Here is a 21,911-nt window from a genome sequence, read left to right as displayed (position 1 = left end):
ACAACTATTTGAGAACCACTGAATTACAGGAGGTATGTTGCACTGATACAATAGTGAACAATAAATACAAGAGAAGCACAAGATGATTTCTGATGATTGGACCTCTGATTTTGAAGTGAATGAGATTGATTCTGTATGGGATTCCATTGCACACTCAATACAGCTTTCCATCCTGGAACAAATGAGAAGCTCTGAGCTCAGGGAGCACTGTGCTGTTCTGGACCCAAGAAAGAAACCATGTATGGAATGAGCTCACTAGGTTTGGAATAGTGTCCTTAGTAAAACAAAACTAGAATTGGAGCAGCATTTTATTATCATGTCTGCAAGGACATTATACTTAAATATCTTGAAGTCATGCCTTTAAAAGATGCAGAGGAAAGCCTGATACATGAGACAGCACCCACGAGCCAGTCTTAACTTCTCATGGTTAGTCTGAGCCACTAGTGCTATGATGATAATGGTCTCCTCTGAATCACTGTGGAAGATCTAGGCTCAGTGTGAAATGACATGAGAAAGCACAGTGTGTCGCCTTAAAACCACACTTGAACCAGATAAACAAATCCCTAACAGATGCACGTACATAGGGGATCTTCTTAGCCACCATCTCATCATACAAGTCGGAGATCTCAGTGTCATTCTCATATCCATAGCGACACAGCTGGAATCCCAGGGACCAGTAAGGTACCATCACAGGGCGACCAATCAACTAGAAAACAGACAGAATGTTAGAACTTTAGAGGAGGATCTGGATGAAAATTGGAAATGAAGTCAGAATATTTTACCCAAATTTAGATGGCAAATTCAAATCCAGACAGAAAGTATTGGGGCAGAGGGCAGATCAGACCTCCCTGGACATATACAGAAAACTTCTCAGGAATTCTGAAAAACCTGATTTTATTCATATTGAATATATATATATATATATATATATATATATATATATATATACACTAGGTATTAAAAGCATAACACAGGAAAATAGCTAACTTAGTATGTAGTCTCTAAGTCTTCCTGATTGTGTAAACTTGGATAGGTATGTGAGATTTCTATGCTTGTTCCTTTACCTGTAAATAAGAGCTAATAATAGGATCTATTTAGACTAAGTAACAGTATGCATGGCATACTTCCATGTGCATTAAAAATAGATTAGTAGATATTTCATACATGTTTGTTGATATTGTAACTTAAAATGTTATTATTCCCCATGGCCATGACTCACACAACCACCACCAATACAGTCATCATCTCTATCATCAGACTATAACCTTCGTGACAATGTCAGGATGTAATCTTTGCTATCATAACTCTCATTGCTATCACAGACATAATCATTATCACCAACACCATTACTACCAAAACTATCATTACATCTAGCACTTCCACCAATAACACGTACCTAATTATTACACTCCAACCAATAACCACTCTGCAACAACCACTTTCATTCCTGCATGTCCTATTTACCTCCCAACCGTCATCACCATAACAGTCACAATCCTCACAATTACCTTCACCAATAACATTACCACTACCTTTAATACTACCACCTCTTATCACACATCAAATCACCACAGCATGAATCCATCACACTATCTTAGCTTCATACTATACCTACAACAAGTTACCACAAATATTATCTACTCTGCAATAAGTAGAGGAAGCATAATTTAATATTTATAGGAATATACCTGATTCCATATTATATCTTTCTCTGAGAAAAAGCAATAAATTGAGGTAGCATATGAATAAATTCAGGTAGTCACATTATATGGCAATCCTGTGTAGCAGGGTTGGAACACATTGTGAGGGTCTATATATACACACACAAACATATTTCATGAATAAATTTCTTCCTACCTCTGTGTATTGCTGAGTGACAATCTCTGGAGTTGGGCCCAAGAACACATAGAAGTCTAGAATGCCCCCTGTGGTTCGGTATGTCAGGGCAGGCATAGGCTGGAATGTCACATCTGGAAACACAAGACAATGACATCGTGCTGAAATCCTGTATGTTGAGAGCATTGACCCTGGAATAACCACCTTCTCTCTAACATATCATGATATCATGACATATGGACTGCAGATATTGTGAAGTAGGTCGATACTACATTAAAGAAGTTAAATGAAAGCTTTCACTAGCTGCATTGCATTGAGGTTTGGTCTTTTGCTATGTATTGTAATGCTACATACTGGCCCCCAAGTTCTGGCTTCCGCTAAGGATAAGGAGAGCCTCACATATACCAGTGATGCGATGTAATCTTGCTCCTTAGTTTAAAACTATTGGTTGAATAAAGGAACCTACAGTCTGTCTATAGATGGACAGAAGAGGGTAGGCATTGTTTTGGTTCCCAGGCTTTGGATCTGAGGCAGAGACCACAATAGGAAAGAGAGAAAGTGAAGAGAGAAGAAGGCAGCATGGGGTAAAAGATTGTGAAAACTGGCCATGAGGACTGGCCAGTCGGAGTAAAGTGGCCCAGGGTTATATCTGACAAGTTATATCTCAGGGTTATTGGGAGGAAAGTAGACAAAATAGCCAAGGAAGGTTGATGTTTGCTCAGCTTTAGTATTGATTAAGGAATTATAAGTAGAAAATTATATTTATATATGGGAAATACATGTATTAATATAAATATTATTAAATATAATTTTTATATATGGAATTATAAATAAAAAAGTTTTGTCTTTAATTGGGAACCAAAGAATATAAGTTGGTGTGGAATCCCCTCATTAATATTAAATATTTACTACAACAGCATTGAAAATTAAAAGTTCAACAAATTACATACAAATTAATTATATATAAAGGGTCATAAGAAGGAAAACCAATACCACAAAGACTAATCTGGTCTTTCGACAGCTAAATCAGATACATACTAAAGAAACTGAGAAATGATTGTCACACAATAAGAGACACAGGCGTCATCCTACCCATGGCATTGCTGTTCATCAGGAGGACTCCATGGGCATTGCCATCCTCCTCTAGACCCATGTAGTAAGGGTGGACGCCATAGGAATTCTTCTTGTACTGAGAGTCATAATGGGAAAAAAAATTATGTTAGACAACTGTGGTCATGAGAAAGAAACTCCACAGAAATTTGATTTCTAAGTTGAATCAGCTTTTTCTGGTAAGAACAGAGGAAGAAAAATATGTCCATTTATCTAAAAATCGAAGGGAATAATCAACAGACATCTGTAAAGAAGCACTAGACAGGAAGGGTGAATGGACGGGACAGAACATGGACCACACTCACCCCTGGGGGCTCATCCCTGGAGAACATGCCCCACGTGTGCCAGTTCATGTCTATCTTGAAGGTTGTGTGCTCAGTTTCCCCAAAGCCATAGATGTATGTGGAAGGCAGGCGGGTGGAGATGCGGATGAACATGTCATTGAAGGTGAAGCCAAGGAGCTGAGAGTCCCAGCTACAAAAGGGAAAGGAATATTTGCAAAAAAGAAATAATATTAATAACAATAAGATCACCCATAAGTACTATAGTCCCTTCCAAATAAAACATGCAAGTCTCATAGATCAAAATAACCACAATTGAGCCTGCTAACTGTCTCGGTGGCACCTACTTTTTCTTCTACACTGTATCATCATGTACCTTTAGCATTGTCTACAGGGGCAAACACGGTGACTTTATCGCACTCCAACATGAAATTTCCCATGCCTTCCTCACCTGACCCCTAACTCTTCACTTTCTACATGTATCCAGGCCTGAGATATGAGCACTTCACACCACCTCACAGTCTAGTTGTCCTTCTACTCACTCCTCATGAGAGCCTCCCATGCAGATTCCAGGGATGTTCCAGGTCTAAAGCCCACTAGAATCCAGGTTTCCTCTCTCTCCTTCATTCTTAGTTACCTCAGTGAGATCTCTCTATAATAATTGATAAATTCCCTCCAGCCCATGACTTATATCATTCTGTCACAAATTTTTCTTTTTCAGGAACTCTCTGTGGGATATCTAATATAGGTTTTATTTCACATGTCACCTCTTTCTCAAACAGACAACCTCAGATCACAGCTTCTGAACCAGCATAGAATGTGATTTCCCTTATTTTCCTACCAAAAAAATTTGTCATGCTATCAAATTACTCTTCATGGAAGAATTTAAATTTTAAAAGAAATAGCACATATGTCTACAAACACAATATCCAGAACAGCATCTAATGCATAAAAGGAATTGAGAAAATACATGTTCAGTGGATACCTGCAAACTTGTAACCATGTCAGCAGTCACTCTTAGAGTATTAAAGATTTTCTCTAAGAGCAGAACACATTTCCTTATGTGTGGTAGTTAGAATGACATATCCCCTATCATTATTTCAGGTATTGTAATACTTGGTCACCAGTGAGTCACTATTTTTGGACTACTGGGAGATCTGGTCTAACTGGAGGAAGTATGTTCCTGGAGACAAGCTTTAGGAGTTCAAGACTCATACCATTCCTTGTTTGCTCTCTCTTTTCTGTTCACAGTTCAAGATGTTAACTCTCAACTTTTCTGCTGTCATGTCTTCCTGCCTCAATTTCACCATCATAAAATCTAACTCTCTGACACCATGAACTCAAATAAACTGTTGTAGGTTCTCTTGGTCATGCTTGTTTTGTGTTGTGTTGTGTTGTGTTGTGTTGTGTTGTTTGATCACAGTCATGAAAAGTAACTAATATATCATGGATGTGAATATAGGCAGTATGAAGCTTGGTCTTTAAGGATGATGGAGCTGGTAAGGAATATTTAGAAGAGCAGTAACACAGACTCAGACCAGGAACCACTTACATGACAGTGCCTGTACTTTTTCGGCGAACTTGAATACCAAATGGATTGTCCTTGATGAGGACATCATACAGACGGCCTTCAGGGGTGCTCGATGGAGAACTGGGGATGTTCAGTGGGACTGGGACTTCATACCGACTGTGGTTAGGATCATAGATCTAAGCCAGACAAAATTATTTTATGTAAAGACAAACATATGGCAATATATTATGATGTTTTCCTGGCTTGCTGACAGTGAAATTAATTAACAATATTGTACCATACAATTCAAAATGTCATAGGAAGATATTTAATTCCTACCTCACAAAATATTAGAGGATTGAAACACCAGATAGCCTAAGTATACTGATCTGATCACTGCATAGCATACAAATGTGTCAAAGCATGGCATTAATAATATAAATATTCACTGTTATCTGTCATCTCAAAACAACACTTTATACAAGCATAGCAATCTAGATGAATAATTTAGTATATTCTTAGCATGTTTGACAGAGACTGGATCTTGTATATTTTGTCCTTTGTAACTTTACAATCCAGAGTTTAATCAATTTACTGAGTACAATCTCCAATTTAATAACTTGACCTGGGTCAGGTATCATTATTATGGGCTTTAGAACATTTCATCCATTTCAACAATGTAGTTATAATTCATTCTAAAATTGATGTTGGATTTATAGCATATGGTATATATTTTATATGTGAGTGTTCAAATATATGAGTATGAAAAATAATGGACTTAAAACAGATTAACGTTTAAGATCAAAATATGCTGAAATTTTACTATAAGCTGAGTAATTAATGGTAAAAATTCTATTGAAGGTATAATAGTAAATAGTATGGATAGGAATTGAATACGCCAAGGTTATTGGCATGAAAAGAACAGGAATCACTGTAATTAGGAAAGAAGAACTCAGCATACCTGAAGGATATGAACTAACATAAACCCTGTAAACGGACTTAGTGATTACAGAGAAAGAAATGCTTGGAGGACACAAAGGTGAATATCATGGTGGAAGGAATTCAGGATGTATCTTAAAAACTTTGCAGCAGGAAAACAAGTACAAAAATGAGAGCAAAGAGTTCTGGTAAAGGAACAACAAAAGCAAAAATTCTGAGTGTTAACACGGGCTCAGAAAGACATAAGCATTGTGGACAGAACTACTGTACCACTAAATGAATAGTGGGAAAGATTTAAGTTTGCACACCCAAACAACTTCATTCTGATGAGGACAGACACATACAGCAAATCACAGTACCAGAAACAGAGCTCAAGCCCTGATGGCACTCAAGTTCTGAGGGCTCCTTTAGGTGAGGGCTCTCTGCCTTGATCAATGACTTATACTCTCCCAGCAGCATTTGACACCTCACGATATACAAGCATGCTGGGGATTCCAATGCCACCATGGTGAAAGACAAATCCATGTCTAGGAGCAGCTCACAATTTAAAAAGGAAAAACAACAGGATAGCTAGTCAATCCCTACTCCCTTAGTTTACTTAAACCATGCAAGGAAAAGCAATCACTTTCATGAGTATTTCAAAGATGTCTCCAATTATTATATTCAAATTCATACTCCTCCTTTTATATTGTCAATCACAAATCTGCTCAGTTTTCTCATTTCAGTTAACATCCCTACCAACCATAGATGCATGCAATTTAGCAACAAGGTAGTAATTCCTTGGCCATCTTCCTCTTGTAGTCTACAGGAGTGTGCGAGATGATCTCAAGGTTTCAAACACATCCACTGTTTCCCATCCCCTTTCTTTTCCAGAATGAACTGAGCCATAACTCACTGACCTTCCTATTAGCCTCATCTACTTACTCTCCATATGTTCTCTCACAAGACTTTTCCTTAGATGCAGTTACTTTCTCAGTTTGAAATTAGGAGAGGTCTCTCTATTTCATTGGTCATTTAATCAATCTAATTATTACGATGATAGTCTACAGTATTTTGCTATGAAAATGAAACATTTTGTTCAGAATTATATAACAGAAAGTAACAAAGAAAACAGGAACTGGAAAGGCCAAGGCCAGATCTCATAGCATACTCTGTGTTTACCTTAAACTGCAGCATTTCGTTCTTGTGGTAGGTCACTTTCAGTTGCAGTTGATTCACAGGTGTAGAGGGGAAGGCATTGCTGTAAGTAGAAGCCTTCAAGGAGATGACAGCTGTGGCCCCATTTGCATCGTACTGAACATTGCTGACTGAGTACAGCTCATTAGCAAAGTAGCAATAAGGGACCCCAGGAGTGCTGGATACCTGGAAAGAAAATCAGATTCCTAGATCAGCAGGGATATGAAGTTATCAACGAGAGTTAGAAGAGACAAATTATCTGGAGAGAAATCCATATGTACATTTGTTCGTGTCTATGACATTTACATAAGCATGAATTTAAGTTCATGCTCTGCTGGAGAGAGTAAATACATCTCAATCTTACCAAACTCCTCAACCTAAATAATGTTTTTTATGGAGCCTTTCTATGGATTGTAACAAGCCTATGGGCACAGAGCTGTGATAAGACATTGTAGATTGTATTTCAAGGGTCTTCAGTTTACATGAGAATCTTCAGCATAGTTACCTCCCAGATGCAGCCACGGGCAGTGCAGTTTTCTTCAGAAGCACCATGCTCATCTGGATAGCAATCTATCCTTTCTTCGTCCCTTGGGACGATGTCCCACTCAACTGTATATGCTTCTCCCAGTGTGAGATTGATATTTGTGATGGTGGCAACCTGAAAGAAAGAAAATTCATTCTCAGTACAAAAGCCTGGTAAGACCTGAATATTTTTATGAAAATTAAATATAAATGTTATTCTTAGTCTATCCTCATGCCCTGCTTTTAATATTTTAAACAACATACTACAGCATATGAGGGCACAAAGGAATATGTGCTTAGTGAGTAGTCAGTGTTGAAAGGAAATTATAACTATTTTATCAATAACTCCTACATTTCATTATTGAAAGAGATAGACCAAGGACAACCTGTTATGATCAATCATTTTCCCTTCCCTCCATGGACCACTTGACTACTATTCAATATTTAAGAAATAAATTGTATTTATCCAGGCGGTGGTGGTGCACGCCTGTAATCCCAGCACTCTAGGAGGCAGAGGCAGGTGGATCTCTGAGTTCCAGGCCAGCGTGGTCTACAGAGTGAGTTCCAGGACAGCCAGGGCTACACAGAGAAACCCTGTCTCGAAAAAAAAACAAAAAAAAAGAAAGAAAGAAAGAAAGAAAGAAAGAAAGAAAGAAAGAAAGAAAGAAAGAAAGAAAGAAAGAGAGAGAGAGAGAGAAAGAAAGAGAGAAAGAAAGAAAGAAAGAAAGAAATTGTATTCACAGCCTACCCAAAACATGATCCACTTGGTGTAGCATTTCTACAAAATAGAGCTATATGAGTAAAGTGGCTTGGATTGTAAGTCCAGTGTTCTCTGGAATTGTACACAACATACCTTGATTCCTTTATCTAAGGTTAACCCGTTAAGTGTAAGATTTTGAAGTAAGATATATAAATGTCCATTTCCAACATCCTATGTCAAGTATGGAGTTACAGACTGATGATGTAAGACTATAAGTCCTTTGATGTTGTTCTGATTGCTCAACAGAGTGCATTACAAAGACAAAAGCTCTCCAGGAAAACAAGGACCTTTCTAAAACACATTACTATCTATCTTCTCTACATAAAATGTGTTCTTCTTTCTCAGTATTTAAGGTTAAATTACAGATTCTACCAATTAAAAACCAAGATTTTTAATGATGGTAGGATAGCCCTGACCAAAATAGTAAATTTGCTGAGCAAGGGACTCAATCTTGAGAGAAGGACCTTCCCCTAAACTTGTCCCCTGCCTTACTCTTTTCTATACTTTCTCTCTTTTCTTTTTCTCTTTGCTTCCTTTCTTTTCTTTGTTTTCCTCTCCTTCTTTCCTAGAATAATAGTATTTGTGACTGGACCTAAGCAGCTACTTCCAGTCACCTGAAAACAGAACAAAATTCTGAGAAAGTTCAACCTCTGAACCCATGCAAGCAATGTTTCACCATTGAACTTGTAATTACAGTAGGCAACAAAATAACTTTCAATCTGTTTACCATCTCAGACTTCTTGTCACATAAACCTGATGAATTCAAACTTATTTTATGTGAATGGGGGGGGGTTGCCTGCATGCTTATCTCTACATTATATGTGGGCAGTACATATGGAGGTCAGATGTGGCATTGATCTCCTAGAACTATAGATACAAATGTTTAGAATCCAACATAGAGATGCTGAAATCACACTGGGATCTCAGGAAGAGTTATTACCTGACTAATCAGCTCTCCATCTCCATGAAACTCTGTCTTTAAAGGTCATGCGCATTCTATTCCTTCTCTATAAAACTGGTCTCAATTATTCTACTAAGCTTTAGACATCAATTAAGACCAAAGCAGATATTTTGCAAATGCTGATTTACACTCCTTACTAATACACTCACATATTTTCATGTTGTGTGAATTGTATCTCACTACCCAGATTCAAACAATAAAAATTAACTTTGATAAGGTTAACTGACTTAATTTCTATCAAATACAAAACATGTAATCACATATGTATTTTTTAGCTGTCTTACACTTAGCCATAGACACAACGAACTACAAAAATGCTTTATTTGTGACTTTATACTGTATTCATCCTATTCATGTATTGTCATTACAAAATGTCAAATGTAGTCAATATACCATTTAACAAAAGTTTCAGTTGACTAGTTTCCCCAAATTTGAAAACATTCTCACAGAACTGTTTATCTAGCAGCTCTAATTCAATGAGGAGCCTCAGGAGAAGTCATCAGAATTGACTTGGGAAAGGTTCCTCACAGGACTGAGGAAGTGGAAGAATGGAAGACAAGTCATACAGAAACAGTAGATCCCATTACATATGGGGAATGCCATTTTCTAATTATCATCTAAGCTAGTTTAGCAGTATCAGCATCTTTTCTCCAAAAAAATATTCTGTACAAATTTATATGATAAAATAATATGCTATGTTTTAATAAAGATTAACAAAAGGAAAGAAGGAACGTTAAAAGTTAAATAACTAAAGGCCTAAGATGTTTTGCTTATAGGGTTCTATCTCTACTTTCACATTACAGCACAAGGCATCAACTTTCAGATTACCTTTATTGGATCCTGTCCCACACCCAGTTAGAGAAAAGCAAACACAAAGTGAGAATAAAATAAGGATGAGAAAACATGGAGCCATGTTGGCTCCAACATCTCTGTTTTTATATTCCTTCTCCAATACTCTAGCCTCTTCACATGTGCTCTGGTCCTTAAGCAACCGATGTGATCTTAGCAAGAAGCAACATCATGACCTCATGGAGACTTGTGGAAAGCCTTCTCACAAAAGCAATTCTTACCTTCAGGTTTGAATTGTAAGTGACTTGAGGAGACACTTGAAGGAGCTCCCCATTCTCTTTTACTCGAACATTGCGGAATTCCTGTGTCCCAAGGATTTTAATTTCCTGGAATTCTAGGTTATTGGGATCCTTGTAGTTTGGACTTGAAACTGTTACCTCCAAATGGTTCTGAAACACACCATGCATAATTATGAGCATATTATGAACATGTCTTCCCTATTTTCATATTCCAATGGAGAATGTGGAGAATAGTCAGACATTTTACAGAATTGTCTGTACAAAATAAGCTGGTTTTGTTATTACTACTGTCTCTTATTGATAATGAAGCTGACATAAGTATTATGAATTAAGTCATAAATAGCAATTATTTTACCCCTGGTAAATATTGATAATTAAATTATGAATACAGAACATACATAGTCATTTTCATACATGTTCAACACATTATTCACAAAAGGCTACTCACTTGGGTAACAGAAAATTCACTGAAAAGGTAAGTGTTTTGGGCCACAGTATCTGAAAGAAGAAAGAGATGTCAGATTGTCCTGGTGACTAAAGAAGACAAGTTTCATCTTACTCTCCTTAAAACTGATTCATTGTTCTTTTCCTGACTGATGAGAGCTTCACCATATCTGTGGATCACACTTCTTTCCTCTTTCACCCACCAGACACTTTGACTACTTCTGGATCTTTACTAGATGCTGCCACAGTGAATATGCAGAGACAAGTATCTGTAACACACTGCTTTGATTTGGGAAGGGTGGTACATACCTAGACATGGAACTTCTTGCTATGTAGTGTTGTATTTTTCACATGTGAAGAAAAGTTTATGCTATGCTCCTTAATAGCTATACAAATGTATTGTATGACTTGGTGACTTTGCTTGCAGTACCATATTTAAAATCTAAATAGCATGACCATTGTGAAAGAAACTTTACATTATATTTCTTCCTAAGAGATTTAGAGGACAAATATTTCATACATATATTCAAAAAATTAGACACCAACAAACCAAATTACCCAATTAAAAAATAGGGTACAGAACCAAACAAAATTCTCAACAAGCGAATCTCTAATGGTTGAGGAGCACTTAAAGTACTGTTCAAGATTCTTTGGCATCACTGAAATGCAAATCAAAACATCTGTGATAATTCATAGTGTACCCATATTGTACATCAGAGTAGCTAAAATCAAAAACTCACATAACAGCACATGCTGGAGAGGATGTGGAGAAATGGGAACATTCCTCCATTGATGGTAGGACAAACTTGTCCAACCATGTAGGAAATTAAGTTGGTGGTTTCTCAGAAAATTGGAAATAGTTCTATTCCAAGACCCAGCTATACCACTCCTGGTTATATACAAAAAAACAAAACAAAACAAAACAAAACAAACAAACAAAAAAAAAAACCTGTGTCACTATACCAAAGGGAGATGTGCTTGACTACGTTCATAGCAGCTTTGTTTGTAATAGCCTGAAGCTGTTAAAAACCTAGATCTCCCTCAACTGAAGAATTGATGAAGAAAATGTTGGGCATATCTACACAATGGAACACTCTTCATTATTAAGAACATTTACATAAAAAAATTTGCAGAAAAATGGATGAAACTAGAAATATAACGTCCTGAGTGAGGTAGCCCAAACTCAGAAAGGCACACATTGTAAGTACTCACATATTAGTAGACATTAGCCTAAAGTACAGGATAACTAGGCTAGAAACCACAGACCCAAAGAAACAAAGTAATAAGGAGGGCCCAAGAATAATGCTTGAATCTCACTAAGAAAGGGAATATTAAATACCTTGGAGGTGGGTGAAGGAAGGGAACTGAGTAGAAAAGGGGATATGGAGGTGAATAGGGATGATGATCAGGTTTAGGTTGGGAGTGGGAGAGGGCTGGGAGAAAGAACAGACATCAGTGAGGGGCATCCTTGGGACTACTCAAAGACTTGGAATGGGCAAGGCTTCTAGGAATCAACTGGGGTGACCTTAACTGAGACTCCAAGAACGTAGAGTTATGAAATCTTCCTATAGCCAGGTAGTACTTACAGCAGAGGAAAGGGAACATCAACCACCCACAATCCTTCAACCCAAAATTTTCCCTGCCTACAAGATGCACAGGAATAAAGATAGTGTAGAGAATGAGGGCGTAGCCAACCAATAACTGCTTCAACTTGAGACCTATACCAAACTCTGACACTATTAATGATACTCTGCTATTTTACAGACAGAAGACTAGCATAACTGTGTCCTGGGAGGCTTCATCTAGCAGTTGAGGAGAAGAGATGCAGAGAAACACAACCAAACATCAGGTGGTGCTCGGAGAGTCTTGTGAAAGAATGGGGGATAGGATTGAGTGAGTCAGAGGTGTTAAGGACATCCCAAGAAGACCTACAGAGTCAACAAATTGGTCCCATTGTGGCTGACAGACACAACTACCAACCAAAGAGCCTGCAGGGGTTGGACTTAGCACCCCTACACAGTTATAGGAGATATAAACCTTGATCTTTTTGTGGGCCCCCTAACAATTAGGGCAGGGTCTGTCTCTAACTCTGTTGCCTGCCATTTTATCTCACTTCCCTAACTGGACTGCCTTGCCATGCCTTAGTGAGAAAAAAAAATATGTTTAGTCCTGCTGGGACTAGATGTCACAGGGTGACTTTCCCTTCTGTTAGGATAATGGACCATGGAGGGGAGTAGGAAGGTATTGTTGAGGATCAGACTGGGAGGAGAACAGGAAGGGGGTTTCAACCAGGATGTGAAGTGACTAAATAAATTAATGGAGAAAAACTGTTTTATGTGGTTTGTTTTGATTTTTTTCAAAATATCCAAAACAGTGAAACAACAAACATATCTATCAGCAGATGAATGAAAAAAATTAAAGTGCATGTGCACAGAAGTTTAGTCAGTAGTATTAAACAGTTCTTCTTTGTGAGAGTAGAGATTAATCTGGATCATATCACACTAGGAGAAGTAGGTGAGACAACTAAGGAGAAGCAATGCATGGACCCTTTATACTGGAGCTAAGTAGTCGAGCAGAAACAGTAGATCTCAGGGGCAGGTGTAAACGTAAATTGGCAAAATCTCTTCAAAGATTATGAACTATAAAAAGTTCTAGAGAGCCAATGCCCTCATTACTGTTTATGGAAGTACCAGTTAATTTTGTTGTAACCATGGTTCAATACCTATAGGGGTGCAGAGTCTACAAGGCCACATATTGGTCTTCTTGCTAATTCTATAACCATGAAAGTATCCTTTGCAGTACTCCCAAGGCAATGATCTGAAGAGAGTCATGAGAATTGTTCATGCATTGAGACTAGGGAAGGAAAGGAGTAGGGAAGGGTAAAGTGAGGGAAGGAAGGAAAGGGGGATGGAGGGAAGGAGGGAGGGAGAAAGGAAGGAAAGAAGGAAGGAAGGAAGGAAGGAAGGAAGGGATGGAGGAAGGAAGGAAGGAAGGAAGGAAGGAAGGAAGAGAGGGAGGGAGGAAGAGAGGGAGTGAGGAAGGGAGGGAGGGAGGGAGAGAGGCAGGGAGGGAGGGAGGAAGGAAGGAAGGAAAGAAGGAAGGAAGGAAAAAGGGTCCTGACAGACATAAGATTCCCATAATTAGGAATGTGTGTGCTTGCTGCATCGCCTGACATGGATATGCCTGTAATATCATTAACAGTTATCCCCAAAGGACATAGGAAGAAAATACTTACAGTGAAGGTGAATTACAGGAAAATCCATGTAAAGATGTTTTATAAAAATAAAGTAAGAGATTGTTAAACATTATGGACCACAGAGAGAATTCAGAAAATGAGACACAGGGATAGAAAGACAAAAGACAGAAAGATGTCCCCTCTCTCTATTTGTGGTTCAGCAGTAATGGCTTCTGACCACTAAAACCAAAAGGAAATGTTTTCTCTGAAATCTGCTACTAGAATGCCTGGTAAGATATCACCCACAGCTGAATGACCAGCAGAAGTGAAGGGACAGAATCTGGTGCAGGTCTGCAATGGCCACACCCTTTCAAGGCACTCACCCTTCGACTGTCCATCATCCCAGAACAGCTCTCCTCTTGCTTCTTTGTTCTCATCCAGAGCAATGAGAAGACCAAGAGGATTCTTCCGGCTGTGGGGACCAAGATTCACACAAGACACAAATCCTTAGAGCTCTAATATTGGCACCAAATTTCAAATTGATAAAGGTACTAGCCACAGCTGCCTCCTTTCCTTCAGAGACAGAAGCAAGAATTCTAGAAGACACTTTGCTCTAGTATTGCTGTCACAATGAGAAATATCTCAAACCTCAACAATCAGTGTCCACACAGGAAATCAGTGTGAGCATCAGAATCACTACATGAGCTATAATGGATGCTGTGACCGAATTGACACACAGAATGCAGACTGTGAGAACAGGAAAGTCTCAGATAGAGATGCTGTGGCATCCCTATGAGAAAGAGTCTCACTCACAGTACAGAGTTGTCATTACATAGGTAAGCCATATTTTTTCTGCTTCTGAGTAAAAGATTCCTTAGCAAAGAAAACATATTTAGTATACAGCAGCTTATATAGACTTTATATTATGGTGTCTTCACTAATGAACAATGTCAGATTTCAAGGATGGGGAAAGAATAAAACTTTCATTCTTGCAAGGTAAATTGATATGAGTGTTCAGAATAGCCTCAAACTGAAAAGAGAAGGAAAAGCAAATCAGCAATGGATTATATAATCTTTTTAAAAAACCTGCAACTTAAAAAGCTAAAGCAGTAAGGAAAAGTCAAAGAAAAGATATGTTACACCTATCTAACATATCCATGTCTGTTATAAATAAATACAACAATTCTTTCAGTAAAACATTGGTTTCAATGTGGAACTCTTCAGTAGAAGCATAGGCTACAGTATTGAACCAAAATGTCATGAAGCCAAAGTGATAAAACACTTGTTTGTATTTTTGAACCCTTATTTTGAATCACCACAAAGGAATGGCAGAATGGGGTGGGGATGAAGATAAGAAACAAAAGTTTAAGAAGGACAGATCAGCAATGCTAATCCAGAAATGAGAACTCGCAGGACAAGAGCAGTAAGCATGGGACAGACAGCAGAACAGGGCAAGAGGGGCCAAACCAAATGTAGTTTTCTCAAGATGTGAGTTTTCAGAACAAAAATTGCAACAGCCCTCAGAGAAACTGGGAAGCTGGCCACCATCAGAGCTGTCAGAGTCCTGAAAACTGAAAGGATTCAAAGTGGATCATGGAAGAAGTTCTGTGAAAATCAATCAGGATATTACTCTCAGTCCTCTGCTTCTCAAAAAGATGAGAAAAATCCAAGGACAGAGGATGATCATTCACCTGCATGCATGCCCACATGTATGCATGCATGTACACACAGACAAACAAGAGGTAGAGAGATACACACAGACAGTGGGTAAGACAGATACAAAGGACACAGAAAGAGACAGAGACAGAAACAGACGGGGAGCAGAAACATCCTTCCTCAGTCTACTCCATCTGCTGCTTTAGCACACTCTGTGAACAGATGTGGACAAAATGTCCAGTTGTGGCAAGCATAGTGCACATAGAGCCAAAAACAAGCATGTTTGGAAAACTACTTTGACCTTGAGAGTCATGCTTTTTGTAAATGTGGCTTTTTATCACACAGCAATGAGCTCACTACTGTGCAAAACAGAGACCTAGTGCCCTCACTCACCTTAAGTGGGTGTTCAGGGCAGGTTGTTGCCATGGCAAGATGTAGCCCCCTCGGACATGCAGATTGATGTGCTCCAGAGGGGCTGGCAAGGTCGTCCACTCTCCTGTTGCATTAATGTCTGCACCCTGAGGCAGGAGAAGAGATAATGAGGGAAAGAACACACAGCTCCCTGAACCCTGCACCCAGCAAATCCTGTCCAAGCCAACTGGTCACCACCATTCAACAAAGGTCATTATCATACTTTGTTCCTCTCTGCAGTGTTGAAGCTGCTGCATTTAAAATCAAAGATCCTGTGAGTTATGAACTCCATAGGAAGACCAATTGAGTCAACTAACTCGGACCCCCTAGGGTCTCTCAGACACTGGGCAAAGAGCATTCCTGGGCTGGATTGAGGCCGGTGGACATCTATAGCAGATGTGCAGCAGTTTCCATGTGGGTCACCCCAACAACTGGAATGGGGGCTGTCCCTTAAGCTGTTGTCTGACTGCAGAATCTGCTGCCCAATAGGGTTGCCTTGTCTAGCCTCAGTGGCAAAGAATAAGCCTAATCTTGAATATTCTTGATGAGCCAGTGTAAGGACATGTGAAGGAATTCTATCCTATCACAGTAGAAGGAGAAGTGGAGGGGGAATAGAAGGAAGAGAGAAGGGTCTCTGTGATGGGAGGACTGGGGTGGGGGGAAGCCTTTGGGATGTATATAAATGAGATCTGTGAGAATGCCTACCCTTGAGCAGCGGACAGAGGGAAATGGGGCTACAACAGCCTTGGTGGGGTCTTCATGTGGATCCTCACCATTCTTACTCTACACCCTGTTTCCAAGTCAGGGAGGTAACCTTGGGACTTACCATTCCTTCTTAACCCCTGAAACATTCTCATCAGGGGAAAATCTAGACCTTTTCCTTTCACCAAGAGGCCAGATTGTGTTGCATTCTCTCATGTATCTACCAGGTAACTAACACTTCTGACTCCTGCTTCTTAGGAAACATCTAGTAGCTAGTATTGTTTATATACCCCAATCAGAATCTACCCAAATTTTCTTCCTTCATTCATACTTTTATCTTGTCCCTCTTGTGTGAGGTGCAGCCTGACCCGATGTATGACTTCAAATTTTCCTCCACTACCTCAAATACAGCAGGGCTTCCTTTTTCTTGGAGCTGCTTCCATTGATACCTAGTGATAGATAATTCTTCTGAGGCTGCCTTCACAAGAATGGCTTTTGGATGTAGAGCTGGGGTGTTGGGATCTGGTCACTAAAGGGCACTAGCAGCCCATTACTCCATCCTACAATGACCATGAGACATTGCAATTGTCCTCTGCTACGTATTTGAACACTTGCTTTACAGATGAGGAGTATTCATATAGGTTACATCGAGCTATGTTCCAATACAACATAAAAAATATGCAAAATGAGTGACGCAAGTTGTTTTTTCTCTGTAAAGCTTGCTCAACTCACCTTTGCTTGGCGGGCCATGTCAGTTACCTCCCCTTTTTCTCAAACTGCCTTTTATTTTTAACACTGTCAGCAAAATTAGCAAATCCACGAAACTTTTCCTCCGTAACCTTCATTCTTCACTTATAAAATGTGGTACATGAAATCATTTACTTCAGTGCCAGTCCTTACAGCAAACCAACATTAGCTGCTGATTCAATGCTAAGCTTCAGAAGGCTGTGTATTCATATTCCTATACCTAGCACCCGACAAAATGCCTTTAACTGGGGAGGGTCAGTATTAGGACAAGCTAGCAAGAAGCCTAAGATACAAACTTAAAGATGGTCTATGCTCTCAAGGTCATGTGTAGATAGGGCCAGCATTACAATACAGGACCTTTTTAAAGTGTGAGTCCTGGGATTATCCCTACTTAATCCTAGTCCAGAACCTATGTCAGACACCTCTAACATACCTACAGGGTCTTATGGTTAGGGTATAAGGCAGTCAACAGACACATTCAAACAAAGGAAATATCACTTAAACTGATGGTTAACTACTAAGAAAACCCTAGAGCATCCCCACCCTGGAGGCAGAACTAGCCAATAGCAAAGAACATGAAGGAGTGACTAGGTGCTCCCAGTACAGAGAGGAGAAAGAAATTTATTCTGTTCTTCCTAATCCATTCTGCACCCAATCTCAGAGGAATCCACTTGGGTTGTGGCCCAAGTTGCTGACACAGGCTCTGACTTTTGTCTGTCTGCTACTTTCTTCTCCTCATACCGTGAAGAGAGGGCATTGTTAGAGGAGAGCAAACATCTCAGCAGCACTCTTATCTTTGACGGCCCAGACATGCATCTTAGAGAGCTTCTGTTGGCTTCTCATCAGTAAGTTTATGTAAACAGCTCAGACATCCAAGTCCTACACCATGTGTATCTATGTGTTTTATACATTCATATATGTCTCATAATGTTTGGTCTTTGGTGGTGACACAGAGCAATTCTTATGCTTACAAATTATAGATACTGACTTTATTTATTTATTTATTTATTTATTTATTTATTTATTTATTGTGTAGATTAGAAGAAACTCTTAATAAAACTCCAATCACTAGGCCTATATACTAGCACATCTCCACATTGGGCCAAGTATCCAACTCCAGAGAGTTTGCTTATAGAAAATACAGAGAGGAAAAAAATCTTTACAAGTAAGACCCTGTATAAATGAAAATGAAACCTGTAGCAGGACTCAGGAATTTACTGGTGTCTCTACACTGTAATGATATTAACACAAAGCTATAGAGTCACATATATAGAAGATTCCTAGCAAGCCTGGCACCAGGGACCTGCTCCATGTGTCCTTTCAGACAGGGCATCAAGGGTAACTGGTCATGCTCAGAAGTTATGAAATCAGGCCACGAAGATAAAGTGGCCAATGGAGTCCACACAAGGTGATTTCCTGAAGTGGCACTAAGCTTGATAACTATCATATCCAGAAACTCTGTATGCTACCACCTTCTGGATTGAATAAATATAAGAAAAAACTTACCGTGTAATAATCATACCACTGGGCTTTAGGGAAATATGCAGTGACATTTCTGGCATCCTGAAATAAAATACAAAGAAAGTGTGGGCAGTGGGCTCAGCAATCTATGATGTAGTGATCAGTATCATTGGGGCAGAGTTCAACTAAGAAGAAGGCAAACATATTTAGACAAAATTATATCATCCATGTTATAGAGACAAAAATGAGGCTCCTTTTCCAACAACCAAAAAAGGCCTACAAAAAATAGGTGCTTTCAAAAGTGCCCCTTGGGTTACAGGACTTCAGAGAAAAACAATCACCATTCTCTTATATATATTTTCATCTCCTCCCTAAAGAAATGATAATGAAATTTTGACTGTAGAGGAGAAAATTACTCAGGCTCAAAAAGATGCAGGATGTGTTAATTATCTATTTGTTCTATTTAAAAAATAACACTATACACACAGCAAGTAACTTAATTTTTTACTTCAAGACCATATGGAGAAGAAGGGGGAAACTAATAAATATCAATATCAATAGATGACACAAAGGGGGAATAATAATATAATTATATTTTAAATTCCAAAAACGGAGAACTAATTAAAGAGGAAAAAGAGAAGACAACACACACTGCTGTAATTGTTTCTCCAGTTAAGTTTAGTTAAGAATAACAGAAAATAAGGAATCTTTACATTTCCTGCACTTTACTCTCCATACTTGAACTTAAATCAGAGAAAATGATGATATTCTTAAATACTTGACAAGGTTATTCTTCCTCTTGACTGTACTGTAAGCTGCAATTGTTAGGCTGGCATTAAAAGCTTTAAAGGCAGAACAAATATATGTGGAATTTAACTCAGAAGAACCAGAAAATGCAAAAATATAGAAGAAGAAACCATATCTTAAGATCACTCTCTCCAAACCCCATGTCACCCCATTCATCCAGCCCATTAGTGGAATTGTTAACCTCCAGGGTCTCCATACTCACAGGCTCCAGCACAGGACTGACTAGGAAAGCTGGACCCAGCAGGAACTGTTTGTCTATGTTCCAGGTCTCCCGGTCTGCCAGAAACCTGAAAGCAGAAGTAAAGGCACCAATATGACACCAGTATGACCTCAGAGCAGGTCCCTGAAGAAGTGCTCCAGTTCAGACCCCAGAAGTCCATCTATAGCCTCTGCCTTCCTTATACAGCACGTGACTGACAAGGATTACACAGAACCAATGTCCTACATGGCATATTCTCCAAACTTCAGAAACACATTATCTGCTACAAAGTATCTTTCATTTCCACACAGTAATATAAAGAAGAAGCTTTCCCCTGCCATCTCTCCCTGGATTGTCCACGTGAGTTATACAAACATATTCTGGTCAAGGTGCACATAACAAAACTCCTATACAAAATAGAGAAGTCTTTGTAGGGCTTAGTGGTTTCCTTTCCTGAGTTCAGTAAATGCCTTAAACCCAACCTACATGTTACATATGACACTGTATTCTAAGGATAAATGAAGATACTCTGTCAGGAGCATTCATACAAATGTTGACTTGTTGCCTCAATGTGGAAAATTGTTTGGATGCACTTCAGTCTGAGAAGATAAGTAAACTGCCCACTACACAGGGATTCCTGCTTGACACTTACTCATGGAGAAGAGGCCGTACCACTGTGCTGCCTTCTATGTGGGCCTTGTACATCAACGTGTAGAGATACGGCAACAGGGTGTATCTGGTCTCTAGCACACTTCTGGAAATATCCTCAAAGGTTTCATTCCAGGATACAGGGTCTTGTCTCTAAAGCAGAATGAGGAAAGTGTTCAAAACCCACCTAGACACGTAAGAATTTAAGGTCATTGAAGAAATATTTAAACTATATAACATCTTTAAAGTATCATATACTAAAGAAAATTATAGATGGGACTCCTAGATTGTCCTTAATGGACAGTGAAACATCAGCAAATTTCTCTTTAAAAATCACTAATACATTATATATATATGAGTTATAATAGAAATTAGTCCCAGAGCAAAAAGAATAATCAAAATAAAGACTATGATTTATAGAAAAAAGTTAATGGATTTAAAAATGTCACCAGATAACACAGACAGAAGGAATGCTCTCAGAAACTGAGGTAGCACATGTGTGTGTGTATGTGTGTGAGTGTGAGTGTGTGTGTGTGTGTGTGTGTGTGTGTATGTGTGTGTTTCTGAGAGTATGTATATATTTTCAGTCACATAATACAGATAAGAAAGCTGATTTCCTACCTTGGTCCCGATGGTGTTGTGGTTCCTGGAGAAGGGGTAGAAGGCACCCAGCTGCATCCAGCGAACACACATCTCATACTCAGCATCTTGAAAGAACCCACAGATGTCTGACCCGGTCTGAAAGAACATGCAACAAAGTCAGCTCTTGGTGCTTTCCAAGAGACGCTGTCATCTTCCTAGGGAGGAGGAGCATGTAGAGGACACTTACATAGGATATGCCAAAGAGGCTGAAGTCCATCATGCCTGCAATGAGAGACGCAGCAGGGTCAGGACAGGCACTCATTCTCTGCCGCCTCTTCCCCCTTCACCAAGAATCCCACTCCCACCCCTGCCTGCAGAAGCCCCAGGGCAGAGCCCACACACCGATGATGGATTTCCCCAGCTGGTCCCAGGCAGCTGTGTTGTCTCCCAGCCAGTGTCCTGCCCAGCGTCCAGAAGAGGGGAATGTGGAGCGGGTGATGACAATCCCTCTCTCTTCTGTCACCTCCTGCACAGCTCTGGTTGGGTAAACAGGGAGAAAAATTCATGGCAGGGCAGAGGAAGATTGACCATAAAGTTTCCTGCTCAGTCCTTGCACTCAGAATATCTTGAAAAAAATCTTTCTTGTGTGACTACAAGGAATATAGAAATATGACCTAATAGAGGACAACTGGCTACCTGATAGGTATAACAAGGGAAGTAAGGCAGGAAAGGAAAGGAAAAAAAGGAAGTAAAGAAAAATTCTTGAAACAGTTTTTTCACACTATCTCACCATGCTACAAAGTCATTGGCTTGCCCCTAAGTAGTAAGCAGTTACAAGACTCACTTTCAACACAAAGAAGCAAGGTTTCTAGCACTGTTACCTGTTTTTCTCTTTT

The 21,911-nt window shown here is 39.2% G+C and overlaps 1 protein-coding gene across 1 annotated transcript in view; it reads right to left on the bottom strand.

The window, feature by feature from the left end:
• Positions 1-21,911, bottom strand: part of Mgam (maltase-glucoamylase) — a 166,194-nt gene that overhangs the window by 75,432 nt on the left and 68,851 nt on the right. Inside the window, exons 24-31 of the mRNA XM_052173524.1 lie at positions 10,166-10,333; positions 7,358-7,510; positions 6,838-7,038; positions 4,780-4,934; positions 3,252-3,420; positions 2,929-3,025; positions 1,858-1,970; positions 581-706 (exon numbers count right to left, since the gene is read on the bottom strand). Coding sequence (XP_052029484.1) covers positions 581-706; positions 1,858-1,970; positions 2,929-3,025; positions 3,252-3,420; positions 4,780-4,934; positions 6,838-7,038; positions 7,358-7,510; positions 10,166-10,333 — 1,182 coding nt within the window. The remainder of the gene's footprint in view (positions 1-580; positions 707-1,857; positions 1,971-2,928; positions 3,026-3,251; positions 3,421-4,779; positions 4,935-6,837; positions 7,039-7,357; positions 7,511-10,165; positions 10,334-21,911) is intronic.

This window comes from Apodemus sylvaticus, chromosome 2 (assembly GCF_947179515.1).
Source record: "Apodemus sylvaticus chromosome 2, mApoSyl1.1, whole genome shotgun sequence".
In the NCBI taxonomy this organism is placed as follows: Eukaryota; Metazoa; Chordata; class Mammalia; order Rodentia; family Muridae; genus Apodemus; species Apodemus sylvaticus.
Note: the sequence above shows the minus strand (reverse complement) of the source record. Positions and strands in the feature narration are given on the sequence as shown.